Source organism: Cnephaeus nilssonii (genome assembly GCF_951640355.1).
Source record: "Cnephaeus nilssonii genome assembly, chromosome: 10".
In the NCBI taxonomy this organism is placed as follows: Eukaryota; Metazoa; Chordata; class Mammalia; order Chiroptera; family Vespertilionidae; genus Cnephaeus; species Cnephaeus nilssonii.
Window position 1 is genome coordinate 59,656,507 of NC_137081.1, and position 24,005 is coordinate 59,680,511.

Sequence of the window (24,005 nt, forward strand, 5' to 3'; positions counted from 1 at the left end):
AGAAGAGTGTGTATAAAGACACAGAAGCAAACTGTGTCTGTAGTGCTAGCCAAGCTTAAGAATCAAGGTATTTTGAATGCCGAGTACACGAGCAATAACTTCAAATATTTTCCATAAGACAAAATTAATTATGCAACCCACTACAACCGCATTCAAGCCCAAAGGAGATCACAGAGACAACACAGCTGCTGTTGTAATTGTTCAAACCAGTCAATGAATTTCTCCCTTAATGAAGATTGCCTCAGGCATTTTCCTACAGAGCTCTGTGTCCTTCAGAAATAGCACATTTACTCTTCTCTATTTCTGTAATAAGCAGCAGCTATCAACTTATTTCAAGAGCTAGATATTTGTGGTTTTGGAGAAAAAAAATAAAGGTGTTCCAATTTACTTCTCACTCCTCAGGGGCAGATGAACATACAATTAAGATGTTTGTTGATACAGACAGGCACCATTCAGAATACATAAACATTACTTCATTAAAAGTAGACTATATCCTTATTTTTCATCTAAACTAACTTTCTAGAAATTTATTTTCATTAAATGTCTAGAGGAGTTATTCAGAATGAAAGGAATATTTTTGAGTAATAGAAATTTAGGGAAGTTTCTAAGTACTAAAAATTATAATTAATAGCTTTTTTATCATATATTATGTCGAGATAATCTTATCAAATTGTGCCATATACTTTTCTCTGCATTTTCAACGCTTGTATTATATTTGTATTTATGTGTAGCCAATGTCTTGATTAGTTTTATTCTGCATTGCATTTTTTATAGAAAAGCAAATAGTTCTATAAAGGGAATATTGATGATGAGCTGTGAGTTTTTCTTTAGTTCCTCATAAGACATAATGATGAGAAACAAGCTGTCCAGGCATATTAATTACTCCCATTCTACTTTTGTCATATTATCTATTGCCCTTGTCACTCATCCAGCTGAGACAAGGGGAATAAGTTGTTGGAGAAAAATATTTATACTGGAATCCTTTGAATTTACATTATTAGAAAGAGAGGGGATTTAGAAATACTCAGTAGGGATATTAATGAAGGATAGGTTATATTGTTTAAATTTATGCCATACTTCATTTTGTTATTTGGACCTGTATAATTTCATGTGGGCTATACTGGAAAACATAGCTGAACCTGAGGCAAAATGGGGCTAGCAAAGGGTGTGAATTTTTGATCCATGGTATGGTGTACATACAAATAATTCCCATTATATAAACGATCAAAACAAGCAAATAACATATATGTGGTAAAAACTAGTAAGGAAAGGAAGCAATAGAATATCACAAAATTTAGAATAGCACTCAATTCTAGCAGCAGATGGTCAAGATGATGCAATTAAGAAGAGGCATGCAGGTGCTTTTAAATACAATTGGTACCTAGGTGGGTTTGTTTTGTTTTGTTAATCCTCAGCCAAGGATATTTATCCATTATTTTTAGAGAGAGTGGAAGAGTGAAAGATATATTAGTTGCCTCCCGCATGCATCCTGATGTGGACCGGGGATCAAGCCTGCAACCCAGGTACGTGCCCTTGACCTGAATGGAACCCACAACCCTTCAGTCCAAAGGCCAATGCTCTACCCACTGAGCAAAACCACCTAGGGCAGTGGTCAGCAAACTCATTAGTCAACAGAGCCAAATATCAACAGTACAACGATTGAAATTTCTTTTGAGAGCCAAATTTTTTAAACTTAAACTTCTTCTAACACCACTTCTTCAAAATAGACTCGCCCAGGCCGTGGTATTTTGTGGAAGAGCCACACTCAGGGGGGGCAAAGAGCCGCATGTGGCTTGAGAGCCGAAGTTTGCCGACCACGGACCTAGGGCAATTTAGTACCTAGTTTTTAAAGCATGTTGGGTACAAGTATGTTTATTTTATATTATTTTTTAAACTGCCCTTTATCACACAAATGCTGACTTTCATATTAAACAAAAATTATAACACTATGTCCCTAATATAAAGATAATGTATATAATGTAAATGTACTATAAAAAGAAAATAAGGTAATCAAAATAAAAAGGTGAGAATCAAAATGCATGGAACTATATCTTCTATGACAATTGATAAAATGTGAAGGCAAAATCTAAAAAAACATTCAGAAAAGGCAATTTTGCCAAAGTAATCTGATCAAATTTACAGCTCTGTGGTGTTCTAATTTGATCCAAAAATAAACTTTAAGTGTACAGCGGTGTGCACTGTTAGCAGCCTGTCCCTTAAATGATCTTCTATGAGACTTTTGGTAAAAACTACACATTATACATCGGTAGTACTCCTGTAGAAGAGTTTAAATTGCAGTAATGATATCACTGATTAAGTTCACTTGTGTAAGTTGTGGAACCCTGGCGAGCAGGGAGAGACTTTGTAATATATGATTGAAATTAAAAAGTGCTCTCATCCACTACTCGCATCCAAATAAAGGTGCACTTCATCTCCACATAGTGTTTGGCTCAAGAATGACCACAAAGAGATTCCTTTAAGAAAGTACATTTTCTCCCCGTCCTGGGCACTGAACCTACTAGTATATTCCACTGCCAATCCCCTACATGGATTATAGCAGAGACCATTTTAACCTAAAAGAAAACCACCCCCAAAAAACATTATAGCACGTGTTACCTGTTATCTCCCAAGACTAGAGGAGCTGTTAGCAGTGATCCAGCAGGGAGAGTACCGAATTTAAAGCAAATTTGACTCCCGATGAATAAGCCAGAATTACTTAGCTGCAAAATGTGTCCCTGGCATCTGAAATATTTAACCTACTACAATTAGTTGCTGATTTTTTGTAAGTTGGAGAATATATTCTCCCCAAAATGTTTTGTTTTTGAATTCTTTTCTTCTGACAAGTCTTAGACAGGTGTTTTGTATCTCAAGGCCAGTTCCTATTTAAGGAACTAATTATATCTTTTGTGGGTATACAAAGGTATAGAGAGTAGAGACCAGAATTTCATCTTCAGTTTCTTTTTGGGGGGAACACATGAAGAATTGTAAATGTAAAAAGATATGGCTATTTTAGTAAATATTCACATTGATGCTGACAGAAATTACTAGTTCTATAAGGAGGGGATTTTGATTATGTGTAGAGTTGCCATATGTAGCAAATAAAAATAGAGAATATCCAGTTAAATTTGCAATTCAGATGATGAAACAATTTCTTAGTATAAACATATCCCAAGTATCATTACATGGGACACACAGTAAATATTATTTGTCATTTATCTGATATTCAGATTTAACAGGGAATCTTGTATTTTGGGGGGTAGGGGAGTAGGCTACAATCTCTTTATTTATGGAGTAATCATATTAAAGATTAGTGACTTGATTTTAGAATTAAGGGGCTCAATGTTGGTAAACCATTGCATCTATTGCAGGAGTCAGAGGGAAACGGGAGAGCAAACCAGAGGAGACAAGAAATGAGACTGAATATTTACTAGACTTCAGTGTTTTTCAAACATGGCCCAGAATCACCAGAGATCTTGTTTAAAAATGTTGGTTTTTTTTAGTTTGAGCTACCATAACAAAGTACCATAGACTACAGGGTATGGGGAGAGAGGCTGGCTTGTAAACACAGAAATATTTTCTCACAGTTATGGAGGCTGGAAGGCTGAGATCAGGGTGCCAATATGGTCCCGTTCTGGTAAAAACCCTCTTCCAGGTTGAGTACTTCTCACTGTCTCTTCATGTGGCAAAAAGCGAGGAAGCTCTCCGAGTTCCCTTTTATAAGGGCACTAATCTCACTCATGAGGGCTCCACCCTCATGACGTCATGACCTCATCATCTCCCAAAGGCCCCTCCTCTTAATACCATCACATTGGAGATTAGGATTTCAATTTGGGAATTTTGAGAGGGACATATACATTCAGTTCATTATAGTGAGTGTGGAATGGGGCCTGAGACTGTGCTAATAAGCACAGATAATGACAATGCCACTTGGAACACGTTGACCAGAAAGGGTTACAATAGTGTTTCTCACCTTTGATGTTCATTAGAATCACCTTGAGGCTCAATAAACACAATTCCTGGCCCTACCCTCAGTGTAGGATAAGTTCTCAGGTGATGCTCTTTAGGCTTGTTGAGACCACACTGCGAAAACCACAGTGTTTGAGAGTGAGTTAATCACAGATGATCTATATATGACTAGGATATTTATATACCACTTGGAAAAGTAGAACAAAAAAGGATGACATATGCATAATTACACATAATTAAAAGGAAACACCTAATTTTAAAAATAAATTACACAAGGTTATAGAATAAATTTAAATATCTAAATATGGGCATACCAAATTTGGATACAAAAAAATGTAACTCACATAGTTCCTAGGCAGTAACGTTTAAATCCTGGTGCCATTTGTAGTAAGATCTATTCCCTTCCAGGCTTCACCCCATGTTCCTTTATATATTCACGTGAATTTGAGTACCTGACTGGAGGAGCCCAATTCAGTTCCTTTAATGCAGAGGTAGTGGAGAATTCTGGTAACTAACTTGACATTCAAATTTAACATGGAATCTTGCATTATTATCATTATTATTATTATTAACGAATCTCTTTCTGTATTGATTAATCATATTATAAAGCTTAGTGACTTTAGAATTAAGAGATTAAATGTTGAAAAAAGAAACAAACCTGCGTATCTATTCCAGGGGCCAGAGGAAACAAGGGGTCAACCAGAGGAGAGAAAAAAATGAGACTGAATGATAGTCTCAAACTTTAACCTGAACAAAAGTCACTAGAGGTCTTCTTAAAATGCAGGTGTTGATACATTGCTATCTAAGTTCAGGCTGCTATAATAAAAATACCCAAGACTGGTACATCAAGGTGGACTTGAATAAATGTTTCACATTGAAGGGTAGGAGCAAAACTTTCTTTTCTGGGATGGCCATGAGCCCTGAGGTGGTACCTTGCTGGCCTGTGAGGCTGGCCTGGCTCACTCATTTTTTGAGTTAGGCTCAGGGATGAGACTGCTCCTATTTAATTGGCCCAGGCTCTCTAGTAGAAAGCACGTATGGTTTTCTCACCCAGCCACCTCCACAGGGAGCTGGGATGCCCAGTGTTTAGTCTCATAGAGATGAGGTGTTGAAGGTTCTGAATACAGTGGAACCGTGCCTCCAGGTTCAGGACTCAGGGAGATACGGTGCCATAAAGAGACAGAAATGAAGATGAGGCAAACACTTTTAACAGTGAAGCAGCTCACAAATAAGGTTGAGTTTCTTCATAGGAAAGCACCTATGGCTTCTAGAGGTCATGTCGAGAGCACTATGGCAGGCCTCAAGGATTCTTACCTACTCGTCCCACTTGCTAGTCCCCAGTGACCACACGACTGCCAGGAGCAGCCAGACCCAGGTTCTCTCAGTTACAACTGGTGGTCTCATCTTTTCTCTGTGAACCAGAACAACTGTGTCCATGTCCACCTTTTCTGATTCCGGCTCAGTATTGCCCCACTGGTCCTGCCTACCTTCTCTGCAACCTACCTTCTTTTTTGTGGCCACCCTAGTTTAAGCCCTTAAATGTGGAACTTAAAAGAGGATTAGTTCCTTCCCTCCAGAAAGTTATAAGATCCTCATGCAAATCAATAGATTTTATCTGCACAGAGCAGAGCTGCATAGAAAATGCTGGTAGCATTTGCCAAGTCATTGTGAGAGCTTCTCAAACTTCTCATTTAAATATAGCACAATAAAAACACAAAAATCTTCATGCACTGCACTGCTCATAACCTCCAGAGGTCAAAGATCAGATTCTATTTAAAAAATTAGTAAACTTGGTATCCCTTGCATATGATTTTAAAGTTAGTACGAACAAGATATAATTTAGAATATTTAAGGCAATAAAATATCTCACAATAAGAAGATGTTAAAGAACCAAAATATTAAAGAGAAGAATATCTAGAAAAGTATTAGAAAATATTTTTCTAAAAAAACTTCAAGAGCATAAACCAGAAGGCAGAAAAATCAATGAATTTAACAACATCAAAATCAAAGGTTTCTCATTGGAAGATACAGGAGAAATTACACAAAGTATGGGAGAGGAATGGAAGAGGTGAAAATAGGTTTTGATCAAGATTCTCTACAGAGACCTTGTTATATCATTTTTATTTTTGAACTATGTGAATGTATTACACATTTAACATTTTAAACAGCATTTAAAATAAAGAAAATGAATCCTGCTTAATGAAAAACCCATGGACAAAGTTAACAGGCACCTGGGAGAAGATACTTGCTGTGATTCTGCAAAACCATCTTACAAAATTTTGTGGCGCAGAAATTTTGATCTTGGGTATAACTCAATACTCCTATCTATCTATCTATCTATCTATCTATCTATCTATCTATAAAAGCCTAAATGACCATTATAACCGAACAACTGGAACGACTGGAATGACCGGTCAACCAGTCGCTATGATGCACACTGACCACCAGGGGACAGAAGCTCAACGCAGGAGCTGCCCCCTGGTGATCAGTGTGCTCCCACAGCCAACCTCCCGCAGCTGGCCAACCTCCTGCAGCCCCACCTCCCGGCTGGCTGGCCAACCTCCCACAGCCCCTCCCCCTGGCCAGCCGGCCCCCTGATAGGCCTTGATTGCCAGCCAGGCCGAGGGACCCCACCCATGCACGAATTCGTGCACCGGGCCTCTAGTTCTTATATAAGTCCATGAGAGCAGTGTGTTGTTAGCATCTAGAGTACCTAGCACACAGAAAATATCTGATATTATTTGTTAATCAAATAATCAGAAACTAATAAATTAATGGTGTCAGGGAGTTGGAGCTGCTTTGAGTACCCATCGCAAAGGGTGAATAGTTAAGCTGCAGTGGAGGGCCACCATGGAGGGCTATGCAGCATGTAGATGTGTATTTAGAAACCAGGAATGGGTGTTAAAACCCTAATGTTTGGGTTATAAAGAGAAGACAAAGAATGGAAAACTCAAAACCGTTTATGCTATTTAAAAATAACCCCAAACAATATACATTTTTCAATAAAGTGTTAAAATGAAATATACATATTGAGCAAATTGGAATGGTTGCCTATCATGGGAAAATAAAGAAGTCATAGCCATGAACCAAAAAGTATGATTAACTAAACTCTCTTTACCCCAAATTCAGGGGGAACATTATGATAAAAATAGTCACAAATACTGTGCTACTCCTTCCTTTGAAACATTGGGTCTAAAATCCCCTGTCTTGATTCTAAGTTTGTCTTAATGATTTGCTTAGCTAATAGAATGTGATAATGGATATGCTGGGATTCTTATAAGAATCTTTGCAGCTTCTACTTAGGCCACTTGAAACATTTGCTCTAAGGAAAGACAGCTTCCTTGAAATCACCTGTGTACCCAGAGACAAGCATTTCAGTTGATCATCCCTGCTCAGCCCAGCTTTTCAGCCTTCATAGCAAGGTATCAGATATGCAAGAGAAACCACCTTGAACTCTTCAGACTGGCCCATCTGCCAGATGAATACCACTGAGTGACTTCAGCCAATGCCATATGTAGCAGAGGAATCATCCTGCTGAGCCCTGCCTGAACTTCTAACCCAAAGAATCATGGGATTTAATAAAATGTTTTTGCTTTAAGAACTGACTACCACAAATGTTAAAGACAAGGGATCAAGGATAAAACTATGAAGGACTACAAGACAGAGATAAAATGGTATTAACAATTCTGAAACTGCTTTCTAACCTAAGTCAGAGTCCTTCCAACTAGGGCTGTCACTAATACCAGTTATACTCCTACTTAATTGTTCTCCTAGTTTCTGAGAGCAAGACTCTTGTCCTCTCTGTTTTGGCTCTTGCCCCTGTGCCTTGCCCCAATTTAAGAGTACTGAGTCAGAGAAAGATATACTTTCTTATGAGTGCTGCTGAATCATCCCATTCATATCTACATAACCACGTGTTAATGATTCTATGTGTATTTGTGCACATGGTCTCACACAGCACTCTCACATCAGGGCTCATAGACAGACAGTTATCAATATGATGGTTATCTATTTTTAAGCATAATAATTCCACACTAACAGTACTGCATATTACACTTCTTCTGATAAAATTATGCAAAAAATCTATTTGTTAAACAGACATCCTACATTGCAGAAATTGTTTCTCCTTCCCTTTGCAAAGCCCTCATCCTGTCTACCTGATGTACCCTTCTATCCTGGCCCATATCCATTGTCCAGACTTCCTTCCTACCAGGGACTTGCTGAAAATCTCTCTTCAACTTATAATACCATTGGATAAAGATAAGTAATAAAAATAGAATGTTTATTTTCCAGGTAATTTGTGTTGTTGTTTTTTTAAATATATTTTATTGATTTTTTACAGAGAGGAAGAGAGAGGGATAGAGAGTTAGAAACATCGGTCAGCTGCCTCTTGCACACCCCCTACTGGGGATGTGCCCGCAACCAAGGTACATGCCCTTAACTGGAATCAAACCCGGGACCCTTGAGTCCGCAGGCTGACGCTCTATCCACTGAGCCAAACCGGTTTTGGCAGGTAATTTGTGTTAACAAGCTGAAGGATAGCTACTATAAGGGAATGCAAATTATTTGAATGCTGAGGTAATCTGTCATTAAGTTTGATTTCTGGTAGCACTGTGAGGTTAGTTTTGTTGTTTTGTTTTGATTTTGCAAGGGTCCATTTTAAAGAGCCTCAATTTAGCACATCTGGGAAATTTAATCTGCCTTGTGTCATTCTTATATCTACAAAATATTGGGTTTGCTAGTTCCCAGAAAGTTATCCTGGACCCTACTCACCTTTCTAAGAGCATGTGTAAGTAAATAATTCTGGAACTTAACAAATATTTTATTTAAAATCGCTAAAAGATGAGTGTAGCATAGAAATCAGGCAAAGATGATCCACCAGAACCCCTAATACTAGAGACTTAGCCTGAAAGTATTAGAAGAAATCTGCAATCATGTGTAACCACCTGACCACCAATCATTTTTTGTAGATGAGGGCTGCTAAGAGTGAGAGTGATCCATTCAATTCAATTAAGAATTAGAACTGAAATTTCATGTAATTAGTTATATAATTCTTAAGCTGTTCAGTTTTAATTATGCTAAAATTAAATAATAAAATGGGGGCACTCTGAAAAATAAGTGACAAGATGAACATAGGAATTGTAAAGCCTTTGTATGTATGTAAATCATGTTTTATTCATATTTAATACTCTTGCATCAAATAAAAACTCAGCCAACTCCTGACAGTAAAACTCCATGCATCTTATACAAGTGTTTTTGATCATTTGCACCAATTGGAAGAACATTAAAAATTCTTACTTTCAACAGCCTTAAAATAATACAATTAATTACGACAAATACAATCCAATTGAAGTGGAATGTACTAATTGGAAATTTCAGAATATTGCATTATTTGTACACACAGAGTGGTTAGATTGGAGTTATGCATGCTTTGTGTGAGGGAGAAGCAAAAACTAGATGTATGTATAATTTTGGTATCTAAATCCTAGAAGGTGGTGATTATTCTGTGAATAAATCTATACAAGAACTTGTTATATTTACTCACTCTAGAAATACTTTAAAACTAACCAGATTTGATAATGATAAGATTATTTGAGAGGTTTTATCTGAAATAGCTGCTGAATTTCTAATAAAAAAAACCTCTGAAGATACAATGACTACTCCTTACTGTTCAAATTCAATATCTTGTAACATTCAATAAATATTATTGATACCATCTGCTTATCAGCTTTATGGAGCATAAATGCATTCAAGATACTTAGAAAGAATTACGGTAATGGGAAGTAATATAATCACATTAATAGATTTATTGAAAATTTAACTGTTATAGCTGATACTTTTATTTATGCTCCATGGATGGAGATAATAATACTTTTCCTGAGGAGGGTTATGTGATTCTGAAATTCTGTTCATGTTTATTGCCCAGAAAGAACACTGAGTACTTAAGAGAAAAAAAATATGCATTTTATTAAACTGAAACCTAAATCATTCACCAAATATTTCTGGGCACCTAAAATATGCTAGGTTAGGAAAGACTGTTTTACCAAAAAATAAACCCCAAAAGTCATAAAGGCTAAGACTGACATATTTTGCTTCAACAGCTAACTTCCTTTTAAGATATCATTTATATATCTAGAGTTAAAAGACCTATGTTAAAAGAGGAGCAAAAATTATGCAACAGTAAAATGAATAGAGGATACAAAGGAAAAGAAGAAATCCAAATAAAAAATGGCAAAAAAGATGTCCATGCCTAGTAGGAATGTGATAAAGGAGACAAGATATATATGCAAATATAAACAAACATATGCATATATGCACAAACATATGTATGCAAAAATTAAAAGGACAGATAATCTAGAGTGTTGATAGTATACTATAAGTACTCAAGCAGTCTTACTGGGAGTGATAATGGTTACAGTCTTTTTAGATGGAAGTACTGAAAATATCTACCATAATATTTGTGTGAATATGCATTGATCCAATAAATCTATTTCTATAAATAAATCTAGCTAATAACAGAAATATATAACAAATTTAGTGTTTAATTTTACCAGCAATTATCATAAGTGCTTTATATATCTTTTTCATTTAAGTATTAAAAAACATTATGTAGAAGGCCCTATTGTTATAATAGCAATTTTGTAGTAAAGTAACTCAGTACAGAGAGGTTAAGTACAGGGGCTACATGGAGCCAGGATCTGAACCAATCCAGGCAGTTTGCCACTAGAGCTCTTTCTTGTTAATCCTCATCCAAAGATATTTTCCAATTGATTTTCAGAGAGTGTAAGTTAGGGGAAGAGAAAGAGAGAGAGAGAAACAGCAATGTGAGAGAGACACATAGATTTTTATGCCCTTTACTGGAATCAAATCTGGAACCCTTCAGTCCTCAGGCTAACACTCTATTCACTGAGCTAAATTGGCTAGGGTGAGCTCTCTTTCTCAATGCTACTATTCTTTAGAAATATCCTCTCAGGTTCACAAAGTGGTTATAAGAAATATTTCTGTAATATTTTACAATGGCAGACAACTGAAACCTAATGCTTCTCAATACTGGTATGGGTAAATATGTGTTGATATATCTATGCACTATAAATCTATTTAGCTGCAAAGTGGAATTATACAATCCTATGTGAATTATATATATGTAACACTGCAAGACATGTTAAGAGAAAGGAAATCTAAACAGTACCTATTATATAATCTTATTTATTTATATTTGTGTATATATCTATGTGTGCAAGTACATAAGAGAAGAATGTGAACGGTATATAGAAATTTTAGGGAAGGGGATATCGATGGTGATTGACATATATGTTGTATTTGCCTCCATCATATGTAATAAAATAAAAACAGGTTTGAACACAATGAACTCTAAAAGCAAAACCCAATAAATAAATAACATGTAGTTACATTAGTCACATAGATTAGTGGAGGAAAGGAATACTTTAAAAATGTGTAAATGCTACAATGGGAGAACTCCAGGGAGCCATTGGAGTTCCTAGGGAAATTATACCAAACTTGATACATGAATGATTAATGCAGGTGGAAGATGAAGGTATCTCATGCAGAGGTAGCAGCATTCATGAACTCATACTGTTTTACACATATGCAAAAATCTAAAAGCAGAAGACAGCAGGATTGAGCTTTGGTGTGTGAAATGCTGCAGTTGAAAAACTGGGAAAGGACCAGATCACACAGACTTTTGACTTTGTGTGAAATCATTAAAATGTTGTTAGGTAAGTAAGAGATCGACAGAGATTTTCTTTCAGAGAGGTGCTCTGGCAGCAGCATAGGGGTGGGTGAAATGTGGGCAAGTTTTTAGGGAGGGAGAGCCATCCGGGCAGACCTGAGGTTATCTGGATGCAGGAAGAATCTGAGAATAAGGATAATTGAATGGATTTGAGAGAACTTAGCAGGCAGAATAGAAAGGACTTGAAGTCTCATTTGACTCTGAGTTTATGAGTGACAAGTAGGAATCAAGGAAAATGTAGGTAGTTCACATTAAGTATCTCTTTTAATTCTGGCAGCATGCTCCCCATGTATTATGCACTTAATCTTATTTTTCATTTAAACTAATTAATCGTGATGGTGTAGAGCAGTGGTCGGCAAACTCATTAGTTAACAGAGCCAAATATCAACAGTACAACGATTGAAATTTCTTTTGAGAGCCACATTTTTTAAACTTACACTATATAGGTAGGTACATTGTTATTAACTTAATTAGGGTACTCCTAAGCTGGCCTTTGCTAGAAACTCAAGGGGCCAAAGAGCCGCATGTGGCTCGCAAGCCACGGTTTGCCAACGACTGGTGTAGAGAGTTCACTCTTTTTTATTTTTTAAAGCTTTATTTGTTGAAAGTATTATATATTTCCCCCTGTTTCCCCCTTTGACCCCTTCTGGCCCACCCCCACCCCCCGCCCGCCCCAAACCAAGAGTTCACTCTTTAAAAGCAAAGACAACATCTTATTTGTGTTTATATCCCCCATCTGCAGAGTGCAGACACATATCACAGATATAAAAATACAAATAAATATCCATAAATACCAATAAAAATGGACACAATGCCTTAAAGAATTATTAAAGAATTCAAAAGTGTTTGATTGACAGTAGCAAGGAAAAGCAGTTGTCTATCCATTACACCAACAATGCTGAATAGAGCTGGCATCCCTTATTTCAACATTTAACATTTCAAGATATCACACAGGTAAAAGATTATGTGTTTTTACAATATAGCATAGCAAAATAATTTAGAATTTTCACCTCATAATATTGTATTCATTCAGTGATACCATGGTGTGTGCTGCTGAAAAAGCATTGGTTAAAAAATAAAAATTCAAAATTCATAGGTACAAATGTAGTTTACTTTCAGAAGTGCTGCACTCTTTTCAGATGATTTCATGTTAGCCCAAGCAAAAACTGATATCCTTGAATTATTTAAAAAATGTGCATGCTGCACATTTTGCTGGAAACATCAAAACCTGTGCTTATTAAATCATCTTGAAACCACAGTTCTCTGACTTGTAAAAGAAATTAGGCCCTACACTCAAAGGGCTGGTTATTAAATACTGTAGCTTTAAAAATTCAGCATGCTGAAAAATATTTGTATTTTATAGATACAAATTTCAAGAGATAGAAATGAATATAGGCCTTTGATGTTAATAAGGATCCAAAGACGCTGCTAACAAAGGCTACGTTTAATGAGCAGATTTTCCAAAGATTTTTAAAAGGTTAACAAATAGACAGTTAACCTTCAAAACAAGTTCAAGGATCCTTCTGCAAATATGTGCTTTCTGTTTACCTGGAATACAGATCAAAATACAACAATATTGCCAAAAGAAAATATGCTGCTTTCCTAGTTACACATAAATATCCTTCAAGGTATGTTTTGGGAGTCTTTAAATTTTATTATCTTTTTTTTTTCTCTCAAAACAAGAGCACAAGCTGTCCATTAACAAAAGGAAGAACAGTGGGAGGTTATGTAAGAACAGCTGCTTCTAAGCTCCATGTTGATTGATATACTTTTAGAAATCTGCCTCCCCAAAGAAAGAAAATAAATATGCATCTATAGAACAGCCAGCATTTCAAATATATGGTTAGTGTGACTACACTGAAAGTAAGCTTTTTACCTGTGACCAACAGGGAAAGAATGTTGCCATTTAGCCTGGACTGTTCTGTGAAGAGTGGTTGACTTCTGACATCACATCATTTCAAAGGATTTGCTAGAACAAGTGGATTGGCTTAAGCTGAAACAGCCAGCCAAATTAGTGGTAAAATCTCACCCTTTAAGAGCCTACGGGGCTGTAAAAACCTATGATGCTATCGTATCTGCATTCTTAAAAAGACAACCCAAAATCAAACTAAACAAGCGTTGAACACGTACTCTTCAGCACTATTTCAAAGTATTTCTACTCTTCATTCTAAGAACCATCTAGGAGACATAATTAGACAATGCCAACTCTACCACTATTGCCAATGGCTAATGTGTACAGGCCAAAACAATTAGGCTATAGAGTAAATATATATATTTTTTAAATCAGATAAAATTAATTCACACATACATTTTATATATATACCATTTTAACTTTAAATTAATGGGGAGGCTTGAGAAAAATAAAAATCAATGTGTGGAAAATAATCTTATTTTAAGTTTATCAAGTCTTATGCTACTCTATGAGAAAACATTATTATCTGTGTAAATTGTGCTTGTTAGACTTTATATTAATTCTGGAAGGTAACATTACATTACTGTAGGGTGCATATGTCTGTCTGATTGGTGTTTCGGGATTCTTAAGATATATTCTTAGAAGTGGAATCCCTGGTCAAAGGGCAGTTCATTTTTAAATTTTTGAGAAAACTTCATCCTATTGTTCCATAGTGGCCACACCAGTCTGCATTCCCATCAACAGTGTACTAGGGTTTCCTTTTCTCTACATCCTCGCCAGCACTTGTTTGTTAATTTGTTGATGGTAGCCATTCTGATAGGTGTGAGATGATACTTCATTGTCACTTAATTTGCATCTCTCTGATGATTAGTAACTTTGACCATTTTTTCATATGTCTCTTGGCCATCTGTATTCCTCTTTGGAGATGTGTTTAGGTCCTTTGCTTAATTTTTAATTTGATTGTTTGTCTTCCTTTTGTTAAGATGTATGAATTCTGTACATATTTTTGGAAATTAACCCCTTATCAGATGTATCATTGGCAAATGTGTTCTCCCATACAGTGGGATCCCTTTTCTCTTCGTTGGTCATTTCTTTTGGTGTGCAGAAGCTTTTTATTTTGATGTAGTGCTATATACAATAGATAAGATCTGGAAACAGTCCAAGTGTCCATCAGTAGATCAGTGGCTAAACAGATGTGGTATGTTTAGACAATGGAATGCTATGCAGCTGTAAAAAAGAAGGATCTCTTACCCTTCGAGACAGCATGAAGGCCCTGGAGATGATTATGCTAAGTGAAATAAGCCAGTCAGAGAAAGACATGTATCACATGATTGCACTTATATGTGGAATCTAATGAACAAAAGAAACTGACAAACAAAATACTAGTAGATCCAGAGACATGGAAGCATGGAACAAGATTGATGAATCTCAGAGGGAAGGGGGGCGGGTAGGAAGAGATTAACTAAATAACTTACTTGTATATGCATATAAGCATAACCCATGGACATAGACAATAGTGTATTGAAGGCCTGAGGGCGGTGTGGGGTGAAGGGGGTCAATGGGGCAAAAAAGGGACATCTGTAATACTTTCAACAATAAAGATAAATTTTTGAAAAGTTATATTACTGTGTATGCCTCTGATTATGGTGGAATCATAAATCCCTAAGTACATGGGTAAGCCAATGGGATGGTCTTTTCTGATGGCAAACTCAAAGGAAAAATATTGCAGATGTAAGAAGAGTAACCTTCACCTTTCTTTTGTCAGTGGGTCCTTAACCAGGAATTGGCTCAGAGAGGTGGGATAAAGGCTTCTCATTTGCTGAAAGTCTTATGAAGAGATTCCCTGACATAGACCAGATGTCAATGAAGAATTCAGTAGAAAGGAAAAAATAAGTGTCTCCTGCACTGACCAGGTGGCTCAGTTGGTTGGAGCATCATCCCATACACCAAAAGGTTGTAGATTTGATTCCTGATCAGGGCACATAACTAGGTTGTGGTTTTGATCCCCGGTTGGTGTGTGTACAGGAGGCAACCAATAGATTTCTCTCTCTCTCTCCCTTCCTCTCTCTAAAAATGAATAAAAACATATCCTTAGGTGAGAATTTAAAAAATAAAAATAAAGTGGCTCCCTTTCAAAATTCATTCATTCATTTTGTCATTCATTCATTCATTCATTCTTTTAATTATTCAGCCTATTTTATTTTCAAGTACTACACAGACAGGAAATTACTAAGCACTGGAAATGCATGTATCTGAACTACCTTGGATATAGAAATGATAATAATAAAATTGAAACAATATGATACAGAGTAATAATGTATTGGCCATGGTGTCAAAACTACAATGAATAATCTACCTTCTAGAAAGGAAGAATACCTAGTTTGAGATAGAGCTGAAGTGTCCCTGAAAACAACCAATAAAGTGGATATTTTATAGACCATATTGAAAGGAAGCAATGTTGTTGTCCGAATTCAATTCATAATGGATCAGTACTTAAAAATTGCATCTTTAATAACTGCATAAGTGAAAAATAAGATTCAGAGAAGTCCTGGTATAAAAAATAGGATTCTCCTCACAAAACATCTTGGACGAATTAACTGATACATGGTGGTGCTTCTAGAAAGGAACAATTTCCTTAGCCAGAATATCAAGGTGGTTCAGGAGAATTAAACAGAGTTCAGTATAAACTTTTTAGAGTTCTTCATAAATATGTGTGTGCTTATCCTATATAATAAAAGCCTAATATGCTAAGTGTTCAGTTGTCCGGTCCTCCATTCAACCAATCAAAGCATAATATGCTAATGATATGCTAAGGCCACTCAATCACTCGCTATGACGTGCACTGACCACCAGGGGCAGACAGTCAACTGTTCGCTATGATGTGCACTTGACCACCAGGGGGCAGACACTCTGACTGGTAGGTTAGCTTGCTGCTGGGGTCCTGCTGATCAGGACTGAGTGAGACAGGCCGGACACACCCTGGAACCCTCCCGCAGTCCTTCCCCGGATGGCCCACCTCCCACGTTCCTCCCTGTTCCCCATCATGCACCGGTGGGGTCCCTCAGTCTGGCCTGCACCCTCTCGCAATCTAATACCCCTCGTGGGATGTCAGAAAGCTAGTTTTGGCCTGATCCCACAGGCCGGGCTGTGGGACTCTACTCGTGCACGAATTCATGCACCGGGCCTTTGGTGACTATGATAATAAAGCATATAATTCTCAGTATGAATGTGCATGTATGTATACCTCTAATCTCCCCCACACCACCTTCCCTCTTTATAAACTTACCTGTTACCCAATGAGATAAAAAATAGAAACCCAACAATTCTGGACAATAGCAAAGAAATCTGAGATTTTATTGTAAGAGTAACAGAAGCCATCGGTAATGACGAGAATAGTTATCCACTCCAAATGGCTAGACACCATTCATATGACAGACTCCTGGCTGCTTCAATACAACCCACTTTATCTGTTTTTGGATGATTTGAAACCTGCCCAGGGCTAGAATTGTTTTTAAGCATCCAACTCCAGTTTCCAGCTTACTACTCTTCCTTTTCCACTGAGAAGCAATTTAATGTTTCATGTTTTTTATTTTCTCTCTGCTCACACTACAGCGGCAGGTTCCATGCTCAGCAATGCTGTGACTGAGACATACATAAGCATAAATGCCTCTTAGGAAACTCCAGCATACTTCCAGCACATTCCCCAAATGCCCTTTCTCTGCTTTCCAAGGCACCTTTCTGGATTTAAATGAGCCCGTTTTATAAGAACAATAACTTTCCTAGTGGTATTTATTGTAATGTAAAAACTACACGTTCCAGACTATACAGTCCCTATCGAGTAACAAGGTGTCATTAGTTCCAGACAGCAAGCTTTATTTTTCACCCTTTAAACTCTAAAGCTTGTCATTTTATTAGTTTCAGAAATGGTTCCACTGTTTATCTGCCTTTTTTGCTCAATGGGAAATTATACAAAAGAGTTACACATCACTTTTACAAAAAATATTCATCAAGAGTGAATATAATACATATAGTTACAATTATTTCAATTACTTATATTCCTAAATGTAAGGAGTATATAATCACACATTACATATTTCTTCATTCCATCGCTCCTTTCTTCATTTTGAACTTACATATTTCTACAAGTAATGATTTATATTCAAAAAGGGTCATCGAAAGAAAATGAAAAGGTTGTATAAATGCCACTGCCTTGCTGTGAATTTTACATGCTCTTGCTGAACTCAAGTTTGTGAACATCTGGAATGGCTTTCCACTGTAAAGGGAAATACATTTAGGCATGAAATAGTGTATCTGGCAATAGCTGCTTGACAAAGAAGAGGCCTTGAAAATGTGTGAAAAAAAGTCCTTCTCCTAATCACACATTTACACATGCATTCCTCATTTTTCTTTTCTATAGAGTAATGCTCGATCTTAATAGGAAAGTTCACCCTGCTCACTCCCTTCACATCTATAAGAGTTTCACAGCCTCATATAAACTTTCAGAAATCAGAGTCTGTCAACTAGAAATAAAACAAGCTTGTCAAAGCCATGTAATCTATAATCTATAATCATAAAAGCATAATATACTAATTAGACCAGAAAGCTGAACAACCTTCCTGGCAAAGCTGGGGCTGCAAGGGCCAAGCCCCTTGCACAAATTTCGTGCATTGGGCCTCTAGTTGAATATAATATAGAAAAGAGGATGTGGGCATGGATTTTTGTTATTTTTATGGTTTTCATAATAATGACATTGATGGCCATAGGGCCTACATAGAAACTATCAAAACAGAACATTAAAGTTTACTTTATCATTGTATTTGAGAATTCCTGTTATATTAATTTATGCTTTGGTGTCTCTGAGATCTGGAAGGCAACCCTGTGTCATTTTCTTATTTGTATCTTCTCATGCTTCATTTTTTTTTTCCTTAAAAAATAAGTAACATCTCAGAGTAAATTTTTTTAAAAATTAAGTAACATGATGGCTGGAGAAATTCTAGAAAATTATAAAGAATAAAATTGGTTACAATCACACAATCCTGCAATGGGATTTTCTCACAAGGCTTTCTTTCCTTTTGTAATGACTTTCAATTTTTTTTTTCAATTTTTAAGAGTTTACTAAAATTAATTTATGTCTTATGTGGAAAATTAATAATGTTTTATAATAAAAATTTAGAAAATATAGAGAAATAAAAGGAAAAGAATAAAATTACTCATGTCACCACCCAGTGATAGCCCAAATTTACTTCCATTTCCGTATCTATTTTTCTCTGTAATAAAGTAGGATAACATTTTATTGCCCCTATTAAGCTTTTTCACATACCTATTGATGAGTAACTTACTGTTATTAAAAAGTATTTAAAAATAAAAAATAATATGTGCATAATTTTCTATCTTGTTTCTGTAGGTCATTTAACCTTTTGCTAGTCAGCTATTTAAGAAAATAAGGCAGTAGAAAACATCTCCACTTAAACATTATCAAAATTTCTTACCAACTCAATCAGTTTTATATGTGAAACAAGAAAATAAAGGCTTCCTTTTCTTGAAAATAAATTATTTTCTTATATTGACCTGATACATGTTAATTACATTTAGAGCTCTCTGTGTACTGTTTGCTCCATTTTTCTAATATAATGCATATGCCAAGAAAGAAACAAAGAAAAAAGGATACTTAGGCATATGAGATCAACATAGTGTTTCTCATTTTAGGTGAAAATTAACTTCATAGTACAACTTTCTCAAACACGACTTTCTGCAACATAATGGTGATGACATTTTATTTAAACAGGTAGAATAGCAACAATAATGAAACACATATTCAACATCCTTAAAATTATATTTTCCCCTGCAGAGAATGAAAATTGTCAGAATTGTTTACCTGGGGATATGATGTAGAAGAAATCTTTAAATTCATCCATCCACACTTCTGCCAGTCTCCTGTTGTTCTTGTTGATGACATGACCGGTGCCACCAGGAAAAGTGTATGGAGTTGCCTTCCGAAAAACATGACCCACATGAGAGCAAGTCACAATCTCCAATGAGCCTCCACATTGCCAAATCTGGGGAAAATAGCAATTGTCATAGAATAGTCATTGCAGATAATGCAGTAATATTGTCTGAGAAACAGCTGAGGCTAAGGCAAAATCGTCAGATCTTATATGGTTCAAGCAAACATTGGATGAACACAATGTAGAACTAATACACTAAGGTTTGGCAAAGGATTCTAGTTTGAAATTACTTAATATACTTAAATACTGTAGCATTACAATAATAGAAATAAGACAATTATTTTTATGTGTCTTTATTAGACTACCTAATTTTTAGTTTCTAGTAGTTACCTAATTGCTGTTTAACAGATAGTATTTGGTATCCAAAATTTGCAGTGAATGAATTAATTTGTACATGTTAGATGCATGTTCAATAACTAAATTTGATTTGAAGGAAAATCAGTCTATTATTCTGCATCCATCTGGAATTTTAAATGACCATTAATTCCCAGTTGTCCATATCTCCTGTCTTTGGATATGTTATTAGTCTTATTAAACTGTGCTAAGATTCCTTTATATAGCCTCAACATTTGTGCATCCTTCAAAGCCCATCTCCAAGAACATTTCTGTTTAGTATTTAATATTAGAGTCCTGATGCATGAAAATTCATGCACTGGAGGGGGGGTCCCTCAGCCCCCTCTCACAGTCCAGGAGCCCTCAGGGCAGGAGGCGACCCGGCAATCAGGGGAAGGCGATGCCCCATCACACCTCTGCTGCTGCCACTGCTGGCAGCACAAGCCTCGGCCGGCCCTGGTTACCTGAGCCTTGGGCAGCTCTGGGAGGCTGGGCAGCTGACATCTGAGGCTTGCCTGTGCCTCGGGCCGGCCCTGGGCAGCTGGGGGGCTGAGGGGACAGGGGGACTCCTGAAGCAGGCGCCCCAACGAAGCTGAGGGGACTGGGCACTGCAATCTTGTGGCTGTGGGTGCCGCCACCTTTGAGGGCGTGACAGTCAATTAGCATATTCCCTCCTTATTGGCTGTGGGTGCCACCATCTTTGAGATGGCGTGAGGGTCAATTAGCATATTCCCTCTTTATTAGATAGGATGTGTGTTTTATATTTTAAGCATGCTTTTATGAAGAAATAATTTCACTGTAGTGTAAGCAGTGGTTTACTCCACTATCACTCCTTTCAAATTATGAATACTTGGAATACATATGGGATGTATTTCTTGTTATCCTAGATTTACTGTGAAATTGAGGGTATGTATTAAGTAAAGTACCCATAAACATTTATTTCTATACAATTACATTGTATAATCATAAGTTATACTTACTATGTGTGTTTAATATAAACAAATATTATATGTATATTATATAGATATGTAGTATATAGATATGATTTATATATACATATACTATACACTTGGATATTTATTTCATACATATATTACATATGTAATATAGTTTTTATCCCAATAAATAAGGTCATAGTGATTGCTATATGTAATTGAAAGGACCTGGTTTTATACTGTAACTAACATTCTTATTTCAAGGAGAGTTGCTTATCTTTAAAGAAAACATTACTCCAATTAGTCCCTCAAGTAATATTCATCTTAGAAGAGGGCTGCTATTGGGCTTAGGCAGTGGTATGAGATATTCATTTTTACCAGAAAATGAAAGATGCTAAATAACAAGTTATATTCATCAACTCTGTTTTGTGTGTTACATATAGCAGCTATCCTTTCTCATTTTCTAACTGTCTAAAGAGTATAATGCTAACAGAAAAGATGTTACAATCCAACACTGAAATGATGAAGCAATATAAAAGAAGAATGGAAGTTACAATTCCCCTCAAAAGACAGGCTAGCTCATTCTTAATTAATCAAAGTATTTAACTAATTGGTAACTTTCTCATCTTTCTAGCATGGAAATTACATACATCTTTACATTCTCCCCTAGTATTGAAATGGAGGAAGTTGACTCTTCTCCCATCAGAGACAAATTTGTACTTGTCAGTCTAGATCACATCCCTTAAATCTGTCCTAAAGACTTCACTGGTTTGGTCCTCCCCTTAATCTTCTCCTGAAACACGAATCATTCCCCTCATTACTACACTATATCTGTCTTCACTTAGTATCCCCTAAAATGTCCTATCTCTCAAATAGGTTAAAAATATATAAACAAATTTTTAAAATCACTAAATACAACAAAAACTCCATTCCTCTGTTCAAATTTCCATTCAACATTTTTCTGTTTCCTGTCACTGTAAATTAACATGAGATGTGTAATGATATAGGTTGTTCCTGATCCTTCATTTTTCTCATTTCTTTTTTTTTTTTTTTTTTTTGTTAATCTTCACCTGAGGATATTTTTTTCCATTGTTTTCAGAGAGAGTGGAAAGGAGAGAAGGAGGAGGAGAGAAACAAAGGAGAGACAGAGAGAAACATTGATGTGAGAGACATTGATTGGTTGCCTCCTACATACGCCCCAACCAGCCTGGGGATCTAACTGCAACCCAGGTACATGGCCTTGACTTGGAATTGGACCTGAGACCCTTCAATGCCCAGGTCAATGCTCTAACCACTGAGAAACACAGGCCAGGACATCCCTTCCTCTATTCTTATCCATTCTTTTTTTTTTTTTTTTCTGGGGCCATGCTAATCTTCTCTGTATCGTTCCAATTTTAGTATATGTGCTGCCGAAGCGAGCACTATCCATTCTTTTATTCATTGTGAAATGCTTCCTATTTCTGTAGCTACCCCAAAAGTGTCATGGTGAAAATCACGAATTTTCCCCTTGATGAACACATAGTGGACTCCTTCTTAGATTATCTGGCTTTTGGTCCTACTATCATATGGCTGGTGGCCACAAATAGCAAGTGGAACCACACTGAGACAGTAATTGGCAGCTATCATAAAACATGATATCAGTTAGGACCTGTCATTCTCTAGCCCTCCTATTTGATCCTATACCTTGGGGGACTGGCATCCCAGAAAACCCTTCCAAGCACTTCTATCAGCATGGGCACCAGGAGAGAAGAGAATGTGAGATATGTATTGCTTTTGAAACCAAAGCTTTAAATTACTAGTATTTTTAATAACTTAAAATGACCAGAAAGCTACAGAATCTGTTCCAAATGACATTGGGATTAGAAAGAAATGTTCTTCAGAGCATGAAACAATGACTGGAGAAAAAAGTAAAACTATTTTAACTTTGTACCCTATTAAACTCAGACTATACAGTAAGCCCTATTGTATATAAATTAGTGATTGGCAACTCTCCTTAGGTTCCCAATTTGCCTTTTTGCAAATATAGATTGTAACTGGTTGTGTAAGCGAGGATACTTTATTTGCATTGTGCCATTTCTTCACCGTACCCTTGTTTGTAGATTTATAGATTCTATTGCTAAACACGCGCACACAAAAACAGAATAATATCTAGTTTAAAATCTTTTAAAAGCAGGTTCCAATGGTTTCACTTCTTTCCTTCTTAATAGGAAATGGTGAGGATATATGAAAGTGCTGATTTTGGGTAATCCTCCTAACTTGCAATGAGATTTTGTGTGTGCAAGTATTGGCATAATGCAATAATGGTTGTTGATTTACAAGACAGAGGAAAAAGCTGTCACTGATTTTGAGTCTCACAGATGGAGCCAGTTCTTAAACACATTTAGGAGAGATAATAGAGGTAGAGGTAACTGTTCCATAGCTCAGCGAATATTGGCCTGTGTTTTGCTTTTGAGCCATAGTCGACTGACTCCTGGAACAAAGTGAGTACTTTTCCCTTTGCCATCTGTGCGCACAGAATGTGGGGATAAACATTCATATGGCATTTCCTAGGTAGAGTCTCTCCCCCAAATTTACATGAACATGAAAATATCAAGGTAGGAATACATAACATTATGCATTAAATAGAGTGATATGGTCATGATAATACCCAGTTAATATAAAAACAAAACATTTAGTTGATCAAATATTGACCAGGTAGTTACCATGTACTTGGTAGATAGTTCCCAGAAAACAATATAGTTCAATATTAAAGTGAAAAGAATTCAAAATGAGTGGAGTCCCCTGTGCTTATCAGGATAATTTCCCTCAGTGTATCTTCAATAAATGTTTGGGAAGGATGGAAGAAATGAAGGAAAGGAGAAAAGTAGGAAGAGAGAGTATGACACAGTCATTAAGAATTTGGGTTTGGAAATAAGCAAATAGAAATGTTTTAGTGACTGTCACTTAGTATCTATGTATACTAGTACTTGTGAAAATTATTTAAGTCTTAATTTCCCCGTTGGAAAATAGGGATAATAATAACCACTTCCTAAGATCCCAATGAGATTCTGTGTATCAAGCACTGTGCCTGACACTTTATATAGGAAGAACTAAATTGTTATCTG

General features: G+C 36.3%; 1 protein-coding gene across 4 annotated transcripts in view; it reads right to left on the reverse strand.

Annotated features, from left to right (window-relative positions):
* Positions 1-24,005, reverse strand: part of GALNT13 (polypeptide N-acetylgalactosaminyltransferase 13) — a 504,499-nt gene that overhangs the window by 141,171 nt on the left and 339,323 nt on the right. For all 4 annotated transcript variants that reach the window (XM_079782941.1, XM_079782940.1, XM_079782939.1 and 1 more), the window contains exon 9: positions 19,504-19,684. In XM_079782941.1, coding sequence (XP_079639067.1) covers positions 19,504-19,684 — 181 coding nt within the window. The remainder of the gene's footprint in view (positions 1-19,503; positions 19,685-24,005) is intronic.